Below are 16,106 nucleotides of genomic sequence, written 5' to 3'. Positions count from 1 at the left end.
AAACAGTGCGGACGGTTGCAAACGTACCGCACTGACGCAATTTGCATGCTGTCGTGCAGCCGGGCTGCACGACGAAGCGCCATGCGATCAAGCCGGGCTTGATATCGCGCGCCCGCAGACAGGGTCTGCCGGCGAAGGGACACATTACCGTGCAGCCGGGCTGCACGAAGGAAAATGCGGTCAAGCCGGGCTTGATACCGCGCGCCCGCGGACAGGGTCCGCCGGCGAACGACTGTCCACGGCCGGGCCTGGACAAGAAGAACAACTGTGCGGAGCCGGGCTCCGCACAACAAGAAGACGGCGCAAGCGGAAAACGCTGCGCAAGTCTCGGTCCGGGACCGAGACGCAACAAGAGCAGTCTGCTGGGCAGACTGCGGCGGTGACGCCGAATGTCAAGACGCTAAGCGTCTTGACGCGCACCGATACTGGGTTCCAGTATCGTGACATGGAACTCGCTAGTCCTCCGACGACGGCGTCGGAGTTGACTTCGCTTCCAGCCATGAGCTGGAAGCGCTTCACGCGCGACTTGCACGATGGACGCATCGAGCAAGTCTGCGTTCTTTCGAACAGCGAAAGAACGACGAGCGAGAGCGAAGAGCTGAGGCAGCTCTTCATGGGAAGTACCACTGAGAGTGAAGACACTCTCAGTGCGAAGACGAAGCGAGAGCGCTTCGAGGAACAAGGTTGGGACTCGCTGAAGTCGAGTCCCTATTACGAATTGTTGAGGGAGTACAAAGACGTACTCCCGGAAGACATTCTGCGGAGCTTCCGCAGGATAAGGGCATTCAGCACGAGATTGATCTCGTGCCGGGCACGAAGTACTGTGTCACGCGGCAGTGGACACTGCCGCGAGAGCAAGTGAAAGCGGTCGACGACTTCTTTGAAAGTCGTCGTAAAGCAGGACAAGTGCGGGAATCAAAGTCCCCGCACAGTGCTCCGACGTTCTGTGTCAAGAAGCCACAGGGCGGATGGCGCATCGTTCATGCCTACAACAAGCTGAACGATGCGACGGTACCGGCGCAGACGCCGATACCACGAAAAGATGTTATCATCGATTCGATGGCCGGGAGCACCGTTTACAGTGCTCTCGACTTGCGAGATGGATTTTATCAAATCCTAATGCGTGAGAGCGATATCCCTCTCACGGCAGTGAGCACGCCAAGCGGCATGCTCTGGGAATGGCTAGTAATGCCACAGGGGCTTAAAAATGCCCTGCGACTTTCAACAGGTGCGTGACGCACTTGTTGCGCTCGGTGCGCGACTTCGCACCGAGCTACTTCGATGATGTATTCATCCACAGCCGGGCTGTGGACGGGAAGACCGACGTAGAGATGCACAGGGTGCATCTCCGACAGCTACTTGAGCTTATGCGAAAGCATAAGCTCTACGCGAACCTGAAGAAGTGTATCTTCGGGGCGAGCGAGATACCCGTCCTCGGGTGTCTCGTAGGGAAGAATGGTGTCCGCCCTGACCCAGAAAAGGTCAGAGTGATTAACGAATGGCCAACGCCTTCAAGTGTCAAGGAACTGAGGCAGTTCCTTGGCTTGGCCACGTACTTGTGCAAGTACGTGGAGGACTATGCGGGCAAGATCCGCCCGCTGTCACAGCTTCTTAAGAAAGAAGCTGTGTGGAATTGGACACCCGATTGCCAAAGGCATTCGATGCAGTCAAGCGGGGCTTGACTGAGGCGCCAATCTTGGCAGTGGCTGACCAAGATCGCCCATTTCACGTAGTGTGTGACGCATCCGATTTCGCGATCGGATGCGCGTTAGCAGCACGATCACGAGGGCCGTGATCGTGTCGTCTATACCAATCGCGTCAGCTGAAGCCAGCTGAGCGCAACTATCCGGTGCATGACAAGGAACTCCTTGCCATGAAGTATGCACTCGCAAAGTTCCGAGTGTATTTGCTTGGAAGTAGACCATTTGTGGTCTACACCGACCATGCTTCACTGCGCACCGCAGTGAAGTCGCCACATTTCACAAAGAATGGCGAGATGGCTCTCATTCTTTGCGGAGTATAACTTCCGGGTCGAATACAAACCCGGAAGATTGAACGTGGTGGCCGACGCGTTATCACGTCGGCCAGACTATGCAGAAGCTGTTGACGTCAATGCCATTGACGCCATGCGATCGAGCAAACCCACATCATCTCTGTTGGATGATGTGAAGGCCGCGTACGCGCACGACGCGGACGCGAAGCTCTGCTGGCCTATGGCACAGCGCCTTCTGACAAGTCCCGTCAGAAGCTGCCCAAGCACCTTCGAGCGCGTGCACACCGCTTTCGTGTGCACGACGGACTACTGCTTTACAATGCAGTCGACGACAACGCGGATCGCGTTGTCGTGCCAAATGACCATGACCTGCGACTCAGGATCATGTACGAGTATCATGATGCCCCGACTGCGGGACATCTCGGACGTGAGAAGACTTACGTCCTTCTCACGCGCGACTTCTACTGGCACCACCAGTATAAGTGGGTGCGCAGGTACATCCGTGCTTGCGAGGTATGCCAACGCGTGAAGCCTGCGCCATTCGCGCAGGCTCCACTGCAATCACTACCGACTCCGTCGGAGTGTTGGAAGTCCATGTCTTTGGACTTCATCTTTGGTCTTCCCCCGGACAGCGGAGGGAACACCGGTGTTGTGGTCTTTGTAGACCGTTTCAGCAAGATGGTACATCTTGCTGCGGTGCCAGCAGAGGTGACCGCGAAGCAGACAGCCCGTCTGCTCGTCGACATGGTGTTCAAACACCATGGCATGCCGTCCGACATCGTGTCGGACAGAGACCCACGCTTCACAGCGCATCTGTGGCAAGAAGTGTTTACACTTCTTGGGAGCCAGCTTCCATGTCGACTGCGGATCATCCGCAGACGGACGGTCAAACCGAGCGCGTGAATCGCGTGCTCGTCGATATGTTAAAGAGCTACGCTCACTCGTTCCAATACTGGAGCGAGTGTTTATCGATGGCAGAGTTTGCCATCAATAACTCAGTGCATGCCTCGACCGGGCATACACCGTTCTACGTGAATGCCATGCGGCATCCACGCCTCCCGAGTTTACTCGGAGTGATGGCTCCCACTTTAAGTGGGGGAGGATCTACGACTGCAATACAGCAGCCGCAGAAAACCGCTGACACTTGCACAGTGTCAGCTGCAACAATGGACAAACCACATGATGCGCAGGGGGTCTGCGCAGGGCGCAGACACCGCAAGAAACCACGCAGAGGCCGGGCCTCTAGCGGAGAGCGAGCTGAATGACTTCAGCTCGGATGCAATCAGTTTCATCACCAAAAGACAAGCCGTGATTCGGTTTGTCCAAGACACAATAGCAGCTTCTGTTGATCAACAGAAGCTGAACGCAGACAATGCGGGCAGAGGCAACACAAATGAATTTAAAGTTGGTTCATTAGTTTTGTTAGCTACACAAAACCTGCCTAGACATGCAGTTTCGGATTTCGGAGCAAGCAAGCTTGCTCCGCGCTTCATCGGGCCGTTCACTGTGTTGGCACGGCACGGCAACGCATACACGCTAGACATACCGTCTAGCATGCGCCTCCATCCGACCTTTTACGTCGGACGGCTGAAGCCATACCGGCAGCACGAGCCATCTGGCTCGGCTGACCCGAAGACCTCGGCAGGAGCCGAGGCAGAAGCGGAGGACTTGGCCTCGGCGACGAGCAACCTCTCCTCCAGCGCGCGGACGCGCTGGAGCAACCCCTTCATCTGGGTCCCCAGCTCGACCTGGATGTTCGAGGCGGTCTGCGAGACCGCCGCGACTTGGGCCTTCTGGTTCGCCAGCTCCTGTTTTAGGGCGGCGAACTCAGCGCCCTGAAGACGCTCCACGGCGGTCACCCGGTCGTGGAGAGCGCATACTGATCAACCCGGGGCTGATCATACCCGGGCGTGTTCCACCACCCCGCCACCGCCGATCCGATGACGCCCGCGGAGAAACCCGCTGGATCGTTGAGCGAATTGTTGATCAGTAGGAAAACGAACCCTCAAGGGGCTCGTTTTCGTATTCGTTGGAGAGGATTTCCTCCCCATCGAGATACATGGGAGCCGCGGAACGTCTTGCTGGAGGACGTTCCGGAAATGGTGAGGGCGTACGAAGAGCAGTACGCGCTGGCAAGGAGTAGAGCGAGCGCTGCGATCATCGCCAGCGCCCGAACCCTCACGTGCTAAGAACTTAGCACGGAGCTCTGAACCTTTCGGGCACACATATACGTATACCCTGTTGTGGTCGCGGTCGCTCAAGCGGACCGCCACCTGGGACAGCACTTCGCGCACTGAAAGCCCTCGGGCACAGCGCACGGCACATTTGCCTCCACCAGCAACAGCGTGGAGTTGCTCCAACTTTCCTCACTTCGAGAAGGACTCGAAGCGATCACGCGCTTGCTTAATCCGATCACGGTAAGCACTCGGCCTCTTGTTGAAGTTCTCAACAAAGGCGTTCCAGCTTTGACAAAGTGCCTGCCATTCGGGCACTTTGCTGCGAGAAGAGGTCTTCTTGCTTTGAAACCATCGGAGCTCATGAAAGAGTCCGATGTAGTAATCGCGCCTTTGATGCGTTTCCGCATCAAAGTGCAGCTCGGCAACCACAGCGTCATCTTTGATGGCGCGACAGCGGCACCTCATTCGGAGGTACCGAGTTCATCGCGCGCTGCCTTTGAAATCACCGTGGTAGCGGAAGCGAGTGGGGTATCACTCAGTTCGCGAACGCTTCGAACTCGAAGCGTCCGATTCGTCCCTTCACGCGGGCGAATGTTCTTCGCATGAGGGTCGAGCGATTCGCTCGACACTGAGTCTTTACGCTTTGAGGGCGAGTCTTCCTCGCCCTCCATGTCGTCGTCGAAGTCGACGACGTCACCGTACTTCGCCTTCTGGCGTTCGAGTAGTCGTCGATGGAGAGATGACTCCCCATCGACTTTGCGGACTTCTTCTGAGGCGCGCTCATCGTTGAATGAGCGCGGATTTCTTCTCCAAACGCGGAGAATTGACGAATGGTCAATTCCAAAGATTGACGTGCGGGACCCCGCGCGTCTAACCTTAAGGGGGATGGTGTAACGGGGTTACACGTACAAGTGGCTGCAAGCCACTTGTGAATTTAACAGATAGGTTATCTGTTAAACGTTTTGGATACTTCCTCACATTGGTGTAAGACACACCGATGGATACATTGAAGTGGACCACCACAATGAGTGGTCCACACATACCAAAGATCCTATTGGTAGAAAGCAGCATCTTTCTACCAATCAGAGACATGCATATTAGCGGGGCTCTGACAGCCAGCCGCTGCCAACCCTTTCATAGATGATAAACAGTTTTTAGCAGCTTTTAGAGGAAGATCAATTTACAAACAATACAGTTCTCATTTTACCTAATCTAAGTCACTTGGAATCCTTTTGTTACTTAACTTATATTTGTGTATTCAAATATAATTAACCTAAGTAATTACTAAGTACTTACGCTTCCTCATACACGTTGCGCAACGTGTAAGCTAAAGTAGTGAGTCAAGTTAGACCCACTACACAATGAGTGGTCCACACCTACCCAAAGATCCTATTGGTAGAAAGCAGCATCTTTCTACCAATTAGAGACGTGCATATTGGCGGGGCTCTGACAGCCAGCCGCTGTCAATCCCTTTCATAGATGATAAACAGTTTTAGCAGATTTAGGAGGAAGATCAATTCACAAACAATACAGTTCTCATTTTACCTTAAACTAGCTATTTGGTGTTTTATTTGATTTATATTATACTTGTGGACTCAAGTATAATTAATTCAAATTATTAATAAACTCCTACGCTTCCTCATACACGTAGCGCGACGTGTAAGCTAAAGCAGTGAGCCAAAGTAGGCCCACTACACGCGGGGGCAAGCGGATCCACTTGAGAATTAGCGGACTCGGAGACAAGCGGACGGACTACAAAACCTGCTTGGACGGAGACAAGCGGACGCACAAGACAGTTAAGGGCTCGGAGGCAAGCGGATCCAGTTGATAATCTGCTCGCACGGAGACAAGTGGACGGAGTTGAGAGCTTGTTCGCACGGAAACGAGTGGCACGTACGACATTGGCGGCTTGGTGACGAGCTGCTGGACGACGAACGAGGGCGACAGCTCTCATTGAACGAGAACGAGGCGCGGTGGAGTGCCGACAGGTACTCTGCGGTTCATTGGCAAACGAGGGACGGTGGAGTGCTGGCGGGTGCTCTGCGGTTCTTGGACGAACGAGGGACGGTAGAGTTGGTGCTCTGCAGTCCGTGGCTGCAGCTGGACAAGCCGTTGAGTGGTTAGCTGGGTTTCAGGTGGCGTGGGGTGCCAGCGGGTGGTCGACACGAAGTCCGTCATTAGCTGTGTACGTACTTGACGTGGGATCTGGGGACGGTGAAGCTGCGTGATTGCGAGTGTGGCTGTGGTTGAACGAACGAACGAACGAGTGTGGAGGTAGTAGCTCACGTGAGGTGGGTGAACTCTCTTTGTATTGATTGAGGTCGGTTCTAGTTGTTAGCCGTGGGCTAGTGACTACGAACTTCCTGAGGACTATTGAGTAATCTAGCCTCTTTAATAAATTGGATCCGTTCGTGTACACGAGGGATCCGGCGCAGTAGCTCGGTTAGCTGCTGTCGGCCAGTGTGGAGTTGACCTCCAGTCCCGCGGTCGAACGGACGCAGCGGAGCAGTGCGATCTGCCCAACTAGCCGGGCAAGATACAAGGCTTGTTACACATGTACTCGCGCAGCTTACGTACCCATTCTCGCAAAACGAAGGTGGCATCTCGAAGGGGTTTAGTTTTGCCGGCTAACTTTGCGTGAGATGATGATGTTAGTTAGTTTCATATGGCTTCCAAATTGATGCTAGGTCGTCTGCGACTTGGCTAGGAACACCAGAGTGGTAAAGGGTTACTGCTGGCACTGGTATAATTTTTCTTTGGTTGTTATTGCTGTGACAACAGGAGTTATCTTTCGTTGGTCATGTAGCATTATCTATCGAGTATGCTGGGTTGACATCATTCAGGCTGATGTGGCGCGAAGGTTGCGCCAAGGCGAATTACGCGCACGCAATTAATCCCCCCCTCATTCTTCGGATGTTCCCAGTATAACGTCTTACCTGGAGGCTCTAAATGTTGCGGTATATTATTCAGTGAGGGCCCGAATGCAAAAAAAAAAAACGAAAACATTTGACCAGTATCAATACCGCATCGCCTCTGTCCTAGGCGAAGTTTTGTCCTAAGCGAATTTTTATTTTAGCCAATGAAAACAATGCATTGACACCGCATGTCTGTAGTTAAAATTCCATGTCGACCAGCTAATTATAGGCTGCCACCAGCCATTCGGTCTCAGTGTTCAAAGTGCTATGGGTAGACCACGCACCACAGGAACCGGCAAAAAGCCAAAGCGCTACACCCGCATTGCAGTCGACTATACGCACAAGCGCCGCCTTCTCGAATTCCTGGCTGCTGGCTGATCTGTAAACGAAGCTATTCCACACTTCTACCCAAATTGCAGCGTCCGATACTCTGCGGAAACAGAAGCAGATTTCAAAATGGAAAAAGCAACAGGGTCACATTGTAGCGGTCTGTGATGAAGGAAAGGGTCACCTCAAGAATTTACGCTACAGTTGACAGGGCACCGTCCTCTCTAGTGACACTGAAGGTGATATTGTGTTGTGGATCAACTCTATGCGTAAGGATGGCTGTCCTGTTTCGTGCCAGATGCTTAAGTACAAGGCGCTGGAAGTTGCAGCCGACGAAGGACTTTCCCTCGCAATTTTTAAGGCGTCTCATTCATGGCGCTGTCGGTTCATGCGCAGACACAAGCTGTCTATTTGAGCACCGCAATTTTATGCGGATGGACGTGGGTTCAATTCCCGCCGTGTCCATACTTTTTGAATGGTCCAAAATACCGAGAATTATTATAACTTTTACTTTTTATTATTTAATTCGGAGACTTGGCAACAGATGTACCATAAACTGTATACATTGCAGTTCGCTTAGGACAGGGGCGATGCGGTAACGACCAAACAGCTGAGGCAACCACACGACCCATAAATTTTGGAGCTTCAAAATGACAACTCGTGCTATTTCAATGGCAGCATCTGGCTGTAGTGCAGATCTCGAAGGGATTGCAAATAATCCCCCACAACGTGCCTAGCGTAAATGGTACCAACGTGCCAGTTGAAGGTGATGTATTGTGCCTTTCAGCCCTTTTGGCGAATCGGACTTGAAAAACTGCCTTTTTCATCAGTGTGGCTAGGTGTGCATCGAAGGTTTAATGCACCAAAAGTTAGAATTTGTGCTCAGTATTAGCCACAAATATGTAATACGTGTTGGCACCGACATCGCCACACTTGCTTCTAGTGTAGAACTCGAAGGGATTACCAATAATCCCAGCGTAAACAGTATCAACGCGCCCACTATTATCGGGCACGGTATTTAGAATCGAGTAGTCGTGTTGTTGTGAAATGATCTCGGATCGATGTGTCCCGAACGTTTCCTGTACAGATTTCCCCGGCAAAGAGAGAATTGCGATCAGCTATTTACCTTGGACAAAGAATGTGATCGTGCAAGGGATTTGCTGTGGACAAGGACTAGTACTACTGAAACACGTTAATGTAGGAGGTCTTGCGGTTAGCATGCAGGTTGCTAGTTGACAACGACAAATGAAAGCCTCGCAGTGAAATTTTCTTTTTGCAGTGACGGTCTGTGTGCTACATCTCTTCAATCATCAAAAGGCCACGATGCCGACAAAGCCCAAGTCCAAAAACCTGTCGTCGAAGAAGTGCCTAAGACCCATTCTCTGCGACCAGACAATTAAATGTAGTAATTCAGTACGTTTGCCTTTCACTTATCTAGGAAAAACGTAGGAATTCTCGTGGGCAACAAGTCTCTCTTATTATTAGTGGAAATACACTGAATTGTGTCCAATTATGGCAAGCTCCGCGAGCGCTTAGAAGGCGGAGCGTAGTTCCGAGGGATAGCCCGGATGTTCTGCGCTTGCGAGTCGAAGCTAGGAGAGGCAAGTTCTCCATTCCTACCCTAAATATTTTTGTGCCTGCTTTTGAGTAATGTCTAATCGAGTCTCGTAGCCGAAGAAAACAATGTAGCCATTCCCTTCTCGTAAGCTGCAGGAAGAAGTACTTCTCGACGTCAATAGAGATCCTTTATTGCGCTGCGATCCCCACTTAGCGTCCCCACACTAACACTTTTGCGCTTCTCCTACAGGAACGCCTCAAAATCACTCGGCGTAAAGTATGTGAGGTCGAGCTGACTAGGGCTTGTAAAATACATCGGTGCCCCGTCGCCTTTAGTTGATCGAATCCGTCGAGATATAACCGCCAAGCTACCTCGATACGCGCGCTGTGTTTTGAAAGACACGTACGCATCCCTTACATCTTGCACAGTGACTTCTCTTGTTTCACTCCCATTTTGCGCAGCAGCCCAAGGCGACGGTCAGCTGGCCGATTGGGGGAAGGGGGACGCCACCAAGCTAGTGGCTGAAGGGAACACGTCACCGTTGCACGTCGAAGGTGCTGAAGATGGACTGCTCGATGGTGGGGTACGAGGCGAGACAGACTCAACGGAGACCGGGGCCATGATGACGCTCGAGGCCAAGCTGGACTTGGTGGCACTCGAGGCCGAGCTGCGGTTGGTGGCGTTCGAGGTCGAGCTGGACTCGGTGGTGCTCGAGGCCGAGCTGTGGTTGGTGGTGCTCGAGGCCGAGTTGCGGTTGGTGGCGCTCGAGGTCAAGTTGGGCTCGGTGGCGTTCGAGGTCAAGCTGGGCTCGGTGGCGTTCGTGGCCAAGGTGGGATCGGTGGCGCTCGAGGCTAAGCTGGGCTCAGTGGTGGGCGGAGCCGAGCCGCGCTTAGAGGTAGACAGCGGCTAGCTAGATGTGCTCGAAGACAGGTTCTCCTTAACTTGCTTGGTCGCACTGCGGGTCTTCGTGATGCAGGAGGGATCGACTTGATGGCGTGAATTGTTTTCTACCAATCCTAGCGCGTCGGATGTGTCGCCTACGAAACACGTGCCATGCGTTCGCCTTTGTGAGTGCATACAAATTTCTATATGTTCATTTGCGCTATCACTCACATTTTTGTCGATTTGGCCGCGATATTTCCTACGATTACATACAAAGTGTCATCTACGGCCAAAGTTTCACCGACAATCTGCTTTAGCCGGACCAACTTTGTTGCTTCGAAGACTTTATTGGTCCGACCTTTCTCTCTTTGCCGGGGAAATCTTAAATGTGTACATTCGTGACGAAGTGAGGCTGGTAAACCATATCAATTGATACAGGCAGATTAACTCCTGTGGGAACCAAAAAAAGTACAAAAACTGGTACAGTATCATGTGCACGATATGAGGCGGTTACAAAGACTGAAACACTGGTAGATAACAGCCGACCAAATTTTGGTCAGACCATATTTTCGGCGTTCATTTTTGTATAAATGAGTTCAACACAGTGTCAAAAACAAAACTGTCACAAAGGAAGTTACTGTCGAAAACAACTGAAAACACCTGAGCTGGTTCCGTAGGTTGGTTGTCCGGGACGAAGTTTGAATGGCCTCGCGACAGTAATGAACGGAGTGAGCGGCCCCGAAGATATCAACCCCAGCACGGGGGGAGCCCCAGATTACGGTGCGTCGAAACGAGTAAAAATGCCTTCAGTCCCAGGGAAGGTACGCAACGGGTGGGAAGGCAACACGCACAGATCCATTGGGTACTGCTTAGACGTCATCTGCTCAAGTTGAAGTGGCCGGTTGCTTGTCAAATGGCTTATTTTGGCCCGGTGTGTTGTCTGTCGCTCAGAATAGCTGAGCCCTCCCCCAATACTCGTGAGTGAGGGCACTCGCCCGCTGTCGTTGACTCCGGCGCTCGCTCCTGCCCCAGCATGGGCAGAATCGCACCGACTAAGACGAGCAAACACGCGGTTGATGTGGCTCCTGCACCAGCTGCGCCGACGAATGCGGAAGTCCCGCACCTCGACACCCACAGGGCGAAACGCGCGGTGAGTGAGTTGATTGTAGATGACACAGGACTTGGCACCGGTTGCTCACTCGGCGCCGTTCTCCGCTCAGATCCCTCGGGATACAGCGATCATGATCGCGCTTCACACTACTCTGAATAAGGTGATCCACGTGCACGACCCGGTTGACCCGCAGGAAGCTGACCGCATCGTACGGGCTGGAGTTTTGGTCGTCTCAAGTGGATCCGACGTCTCTTTGACCTTGTCTGTGTGTTTCATTTTCATCTACAGTTCTCGTTCGCGGTGAGCGGCCTTGCTGACCAAATATTACTGCCGATCTTCACAAGTGGCCAGCACGTGCTCGAAGGCGGGGGCTTGGCCTTCCAGACGGATACGCAGCCCGTCGCCCCGTCAAGTGACCGCCACGCGTCAAAACTGGTGCGGAAGCGAGTCAAAAGACGCAAACAGAGCTACGCTGCCGCAGTGAAAACGTCCATATACGGAAACTACGCCGCGTCTCGAGCGTCTTCGAGAACAGAATCTCGCTTCGGGGGTTCGCGGTTTGGAGGATCTCGAGCCTCAGCGTCGGTTTGGGGAGCTGTCTCGAAAGCGCCCCGGATGTCGCTGATTTACGGCTTGGGCCATGGCGGCGAGTCCTTGATGAACTCGTCCTGGATCGGTAGCCAACAGGGATCGATTGGAACCACTAGTAACTGGTCACCAGGGGCGTTTTCGAGTACGAAGATTCCGTCGCCACCGCCATCAGTGGCGGGCACTGCGCGGGTGGCTGTGGATATCGCCGAGCTGCAGCGACGAGCCGACATTGAACGCGACTTGAACACTCGGGAGTCGGTCCGACGCGCGAAGGAGGAACTCAGCCGCAAGGGCGATCTACGATTGAAATTGCGGTCTCTTGCTGACCCAACGGTCTCCCTTGAAATGGAGGAAGCGACGCTGACAGCTCTAGGAGCGAAAGGATCGCGGTCACGCATTCAGCATAGTCGGCAGGGAGCCCGGGCGAAAGTCTCGGGGGCCAGCTTGTCATCCGTTGATACAACTCGCGCCAACGCCAAGAACACAATGGCTTCGACATTGGCTGCCGATGAAACCACAACTTTCAGGACCGAGGACTATGAGGGGCTTACTTCGGATGTTGTGCTATTCAGCAAAAGCGGCGAGCTTTTAGTCGGTGAGAACTGCTTTGTCGTTGAGCAGAGGCGGCGCCAGGAACTTCTTCTCGATCTTCAGACAAGGGGCGTCGTTCAACCGCGCATTAAGCTCGTTGCAACTCCTAAGCAAGACGACGAAGTTACTACACCAGATAAAAATTTGCCCAGCTCAGCACTCCAGCAAGCTCATGCATTCATGAGGCCTCCAGGAGTCCCAGCGTCTGCGCAGCAGACCCAGACTTTTAGTACGAGCGACTTTGATGGGCAGGTTGGATCGTTCGAATCTTCACCGTGTCTGGCGTTTGATTTAGAGACGACACCACTCGCCAAAGGTGTCGCTCTGAAGCTTCCTGATACTGTCGCAGCTCGTGCTCCAGCCGCAAAACTCCGAAATGGACCAACGAAAAAGTCACCGAAAAAGGCTCCAAGTTTGGGAAGCGTATCAAACGCTGAGCATGAAGTGCATCTCAACGCCTTAATCCAGGCTCCGGATGCAAGTAGGTTTGGGCTTGGAGTATCACAAAGTGACTCAGCCTTACAGACACAAAGTTCTCTACAGACTGCAGCGCCATTGTCTACGCTATCCCCAAGTATCCAACCACCCCAAGCAACAAAGCTGAACGGTGGAGGTAGTCCTGTGCTACCCAAACACATCGTAAGTATTGCTGTAATTTAGTAGCAACACTCAGAGAGGTAGAGCTTAACGATTTGACCCTTGCTTTCCGCAGCATAACGGTGAGAAACACCTACATAGCCTTCGGATACGGACGCCGGCTTGGCCAAATCGATTATCACGTAAGACTCCATCACAGGGCAGCTTATTCGTCGATCGAGACGAGTACGAATGGAACGCGGAAGGCGCGGGAAATTTGTTTTCACTTCAAGAGGTGAGCACGTTGTTGCACCAGCTTATATATCTATTAAAAATCTGACGTGTTTTGTGCTCGCTACAGCATTCTTCGGCAAGCAGCCTGCCTACCGTTAAATATGTGCGCGAGTTTCCCCAGCCACCGCCAGGGCGTATCCAGGTATTTGAGTCTGTGAGGCAAAAAGCTGACTGGAAGTTGCCAAATCCGTCCCCATTCTCGTTCCATCCGCTTCCAGCAACTGTGCACCACAAGCGATGATTTACGGACATAGTATGACTGCAAAAGGGTGGTAGCTCATTAAGCTATCCGATTCCGGGAGTGTGCGTAGTGTATCGATCACCATTTGGTGGGATGCAAATCTCTTCAAGCGGCCAGCGCGTGTTCTTCACCATCGGCGAACTGAAGCTTTGGATGAAGGAGAAGCTAGCGGAGCCAAGGACTAGATAGAATCTGACAGCATGCTGATTTTCTCGCAGTATGATCGTGTTTGTACGATATACCGCTTGCACTACCGAGAGAAGAAATCAACACGGCACCAAGGGAGGATATATCTTATCAGCATCCCCGAGAGGTATGTACAAAAATTATATCAAGCCTGGTTACATATATACTAGACAGGAAGTGCGGCATAAAGCGCTAGCATTGGGGAGAGAAGGTGTCCGTGCAAAAAGACAACGCCATCTCTGGCTGCAAAGCAAAAAGTTATAGTATCAGTATTTCAAAGGGTTTATTTCTTCCTACAGCACTTCGTTCGGGAATTCGGCTCGCTACTTGGGCCGACGAAAGACCTCTCTTTCTACAAAAATATTGTAGAGACACCAGAATAATCATCCGACACGCCTGTAAATGGTAGGGCGAGTGCCAATCGCGCTCGAGCAACAAGCCGAGCATTATTTTGAGCATCACTATGGCTCAGCGCATTGATCTGCAGCGGTGTCGAATTTCAAGAACCACGGTGGTGAAAATGTAGGAGCGATGACTAAGATTCGGTCTTTCGACGATGTGGATGCGACAAAATCGGTTATGATGTTACGCACGTGTGGCACACGAGTCGCGCGCGCGTTGCTGTTCTTTTGCTAACATTAAAATAGAGTGCTAGCACAAACGCTGTGTACGTTTTCCTTTCACGCGGAACTGAGCTGGATTGCTTCGATTTTTCCTAGATACAGTGTTGGGCACAAGCAAAAGAAAAGGGTAACAGAATACTTGACGATTTTTTGATAACTGAACTCCGTGATGTCGATCAAATGTAAAGTCAGAACAATGGAATCATTTTGAGGATCGACGAATTTTTGAGGCCAGGGCTGTATGTGGAGACGATGGAACCACGACCGAAACTGCAGTAGTAGTGTAGATTGCAGCATGAGCAACGACTGCAGTTAGAACTGCAGTGTAGATTGCCGCTTCCAATCGCGGCCAATTTATATATTTTTTTCAAACTCTGGCTGCTGAGATTACGATTTTTAAAAATAAAGGTAGCTACAGTAGCAACTGATGCCCATTACTGTAGTTTTTAGACAATAATCAACTTTGTTTCTTCGTCCGAAATTATGGGCCTGAGCTGGCGCCGTTTCTAGAATGCATCAATACTTTTGCCAGCAGCCTCATGGCCTAGTAAGACAGACTTGCCGCAGTAATACATTTCTTGAACCAGTTGATCAGGTCGCGACCCGGACAAGAGCTTCTGAATCGAACGTTCCAGTTCAAGATAATCTAGTGGTCGCATTTTTGCAATTCTTTGAGTCTCTGCAATTGAGAATTTGTCTTGCAGCACCGTTTGCAGAAGTGCATTGCAAGTAAAAAATGAATGTACGGCGGATAGAGCAAGAGATTTTTTCTAAGCACCGTCAGCAGCCGAGATGATCGTACTTATTACGTAAGTACTCTTTTTTTTGCTGAGATTTCAGGTCAATCTAAGAATTGGTTGGCTCGTAAATTACGCGAATTGCTGAACCAAACCTAACACTTGCACGGGGTTCCTTCCAGTTTTCGAACCTCAAGAGAAGATTTGGAGTTACATATAGTTAAAGTTACTGATCATTACGCCGACACTCATTGGCTACGATACGTGTAAATAGACCGCACCCCGCCTCAATATACACATTAATAAAATCATGGGCTAATGGATGAAAACCGCGTAAACGATAGTGGGTTCCTTAAACATGCGTATACTAACTGAAAGTAATTGTTTGGAACGCGTTTGTTTGCCGTTCGTAGCCTCACGGCGCGGATCCATTGCTCAGGCACTGTTTCGTCAGTCAAGCAACCGAGGACTCTTTGGCAAGGGGTGCGCCATTGATGGTGTGCCGTCCACCCGAAACAGTAGATGCAATTATTAGCAGAGCGAGAAGAATGTGTCTCTAGGCTACGACAACTGGTCGGTAAGTTATGTGAACTCGTATTTCTTACTTCGAAGTATATTACTATCGCTGGCTTAGGGTGGCTGCGTTGGCGCCCTCGAATAGGATGAATTCGGGTGAAAAAGTAGCAAAGACGTCGTAGCTAATTTGAAGGAACTGCAAACGGACAAGACGTTGCACAGAATTCACAGTCGTTAGTCTATTGTAAGATTCAATAATGTTTGTGGAGTGCATGGCAAGCAGGAGTTAGACAGCCTAGGATAACTAACATGCACTGTATGTATCCCAGATTAAATATATCCCAGATTAAATCTAAATTTAGTAAATTTTACTAAACTGACACTTGTTGTAAATACTTGTGTTCGCTTCTCAGCTAACGTATAGGCGAGCACTACTGTAGTACCGAATTCGGGAAAAAGGGAATGCGGTGACCAATTATGTCAAGCTCGTCTCGCCTGAGGATAGACATGAGAACACATCCTCCACGTTCATGCACAGTTAATAATGTCCATGAACTTAGGCCATCAAAACAGCATTGAGATCAATTTTCGCCTTCGAGTCGCATCATAATACCAGCACGAATGAACTCCTCGATAATGCCAGGCGAACGTAATGATCATCAATATTTCCGGGGAGTTCACAGATAAGCGCAAGTTGTGTGTGTTTTTTTGCTTGGTGGAATCAGCGTTACCGACGCCTGTCAACTTCGACTCGTGGGTTACGACTGTCGGTCCTCCAACGAAATTCA

The 16,106-nt window shown here is 51.3% G+C and overlaps 2 protein-coding genes across 2 annotated transcripts; both read left to right on the top strand.

Annotated features, from left to right (window-relative positions):
• Positions 1–9,589: 9,589 nt before the first annotated feature.
• On the top strand, positions 9,590–9,880 carry IUM83_09504 (trimeric autotransporter adhesin Hada; the record flags this gene model as incomplete). The annotated part of the gene is made up of 1 exon (XM_067933948.1): positions 9,590–9,880. The coding sequence occupies one exon, from the start codon at positions 9,590–9,592 to the stop codon at positions 9,878–9,880; it is 291 nt and encodes a 96-aa protein (XP_067797041.1).
• Positions 9,881–10,885: 1,005 nt separating this feature from the next.
• IUM83_09503 (TRAF3-interacting protein 1) lies at positions 10,886–13,114 on the top strand (the record flags this gene model as incomplete). Its single annotated transcript, XM_067933947.1, has 5 exons — positions 10,886–11,002; positions 11,073–11,171; positions 11,252–12,149; positions 12,930–13,016; positions 13,083–13,114. The coding sequence occupies 5 exons, from the start codon at positions 10,886–10,888 to the stop codon at positions 13,112–13,114; spliced, it is 1,233 nt and encodes a 410-aa protein (XP_067797040.1).
• Positions 13,115–16,106: the final 2,992 nt, after the last annotated feature.

This window comes from Phytophthora cinnamomi (genome assembly GCF_018691715.1).
Source record: "Phytophthora cinnamomi strain GKB4 chromosome Unknown Contig15, whole genome shotgun sequence".
NCBI lineage: Eukaryota > Oomycota > Peronosporomycetes > Peronosporales > Peronosporaceae > Phytophthora > Phytophthora cinnamomi.
Note: the sequence above shows the minus strand (reverse complement) of the source record. Positions and strands in the feature narration are given on the sequence as shown.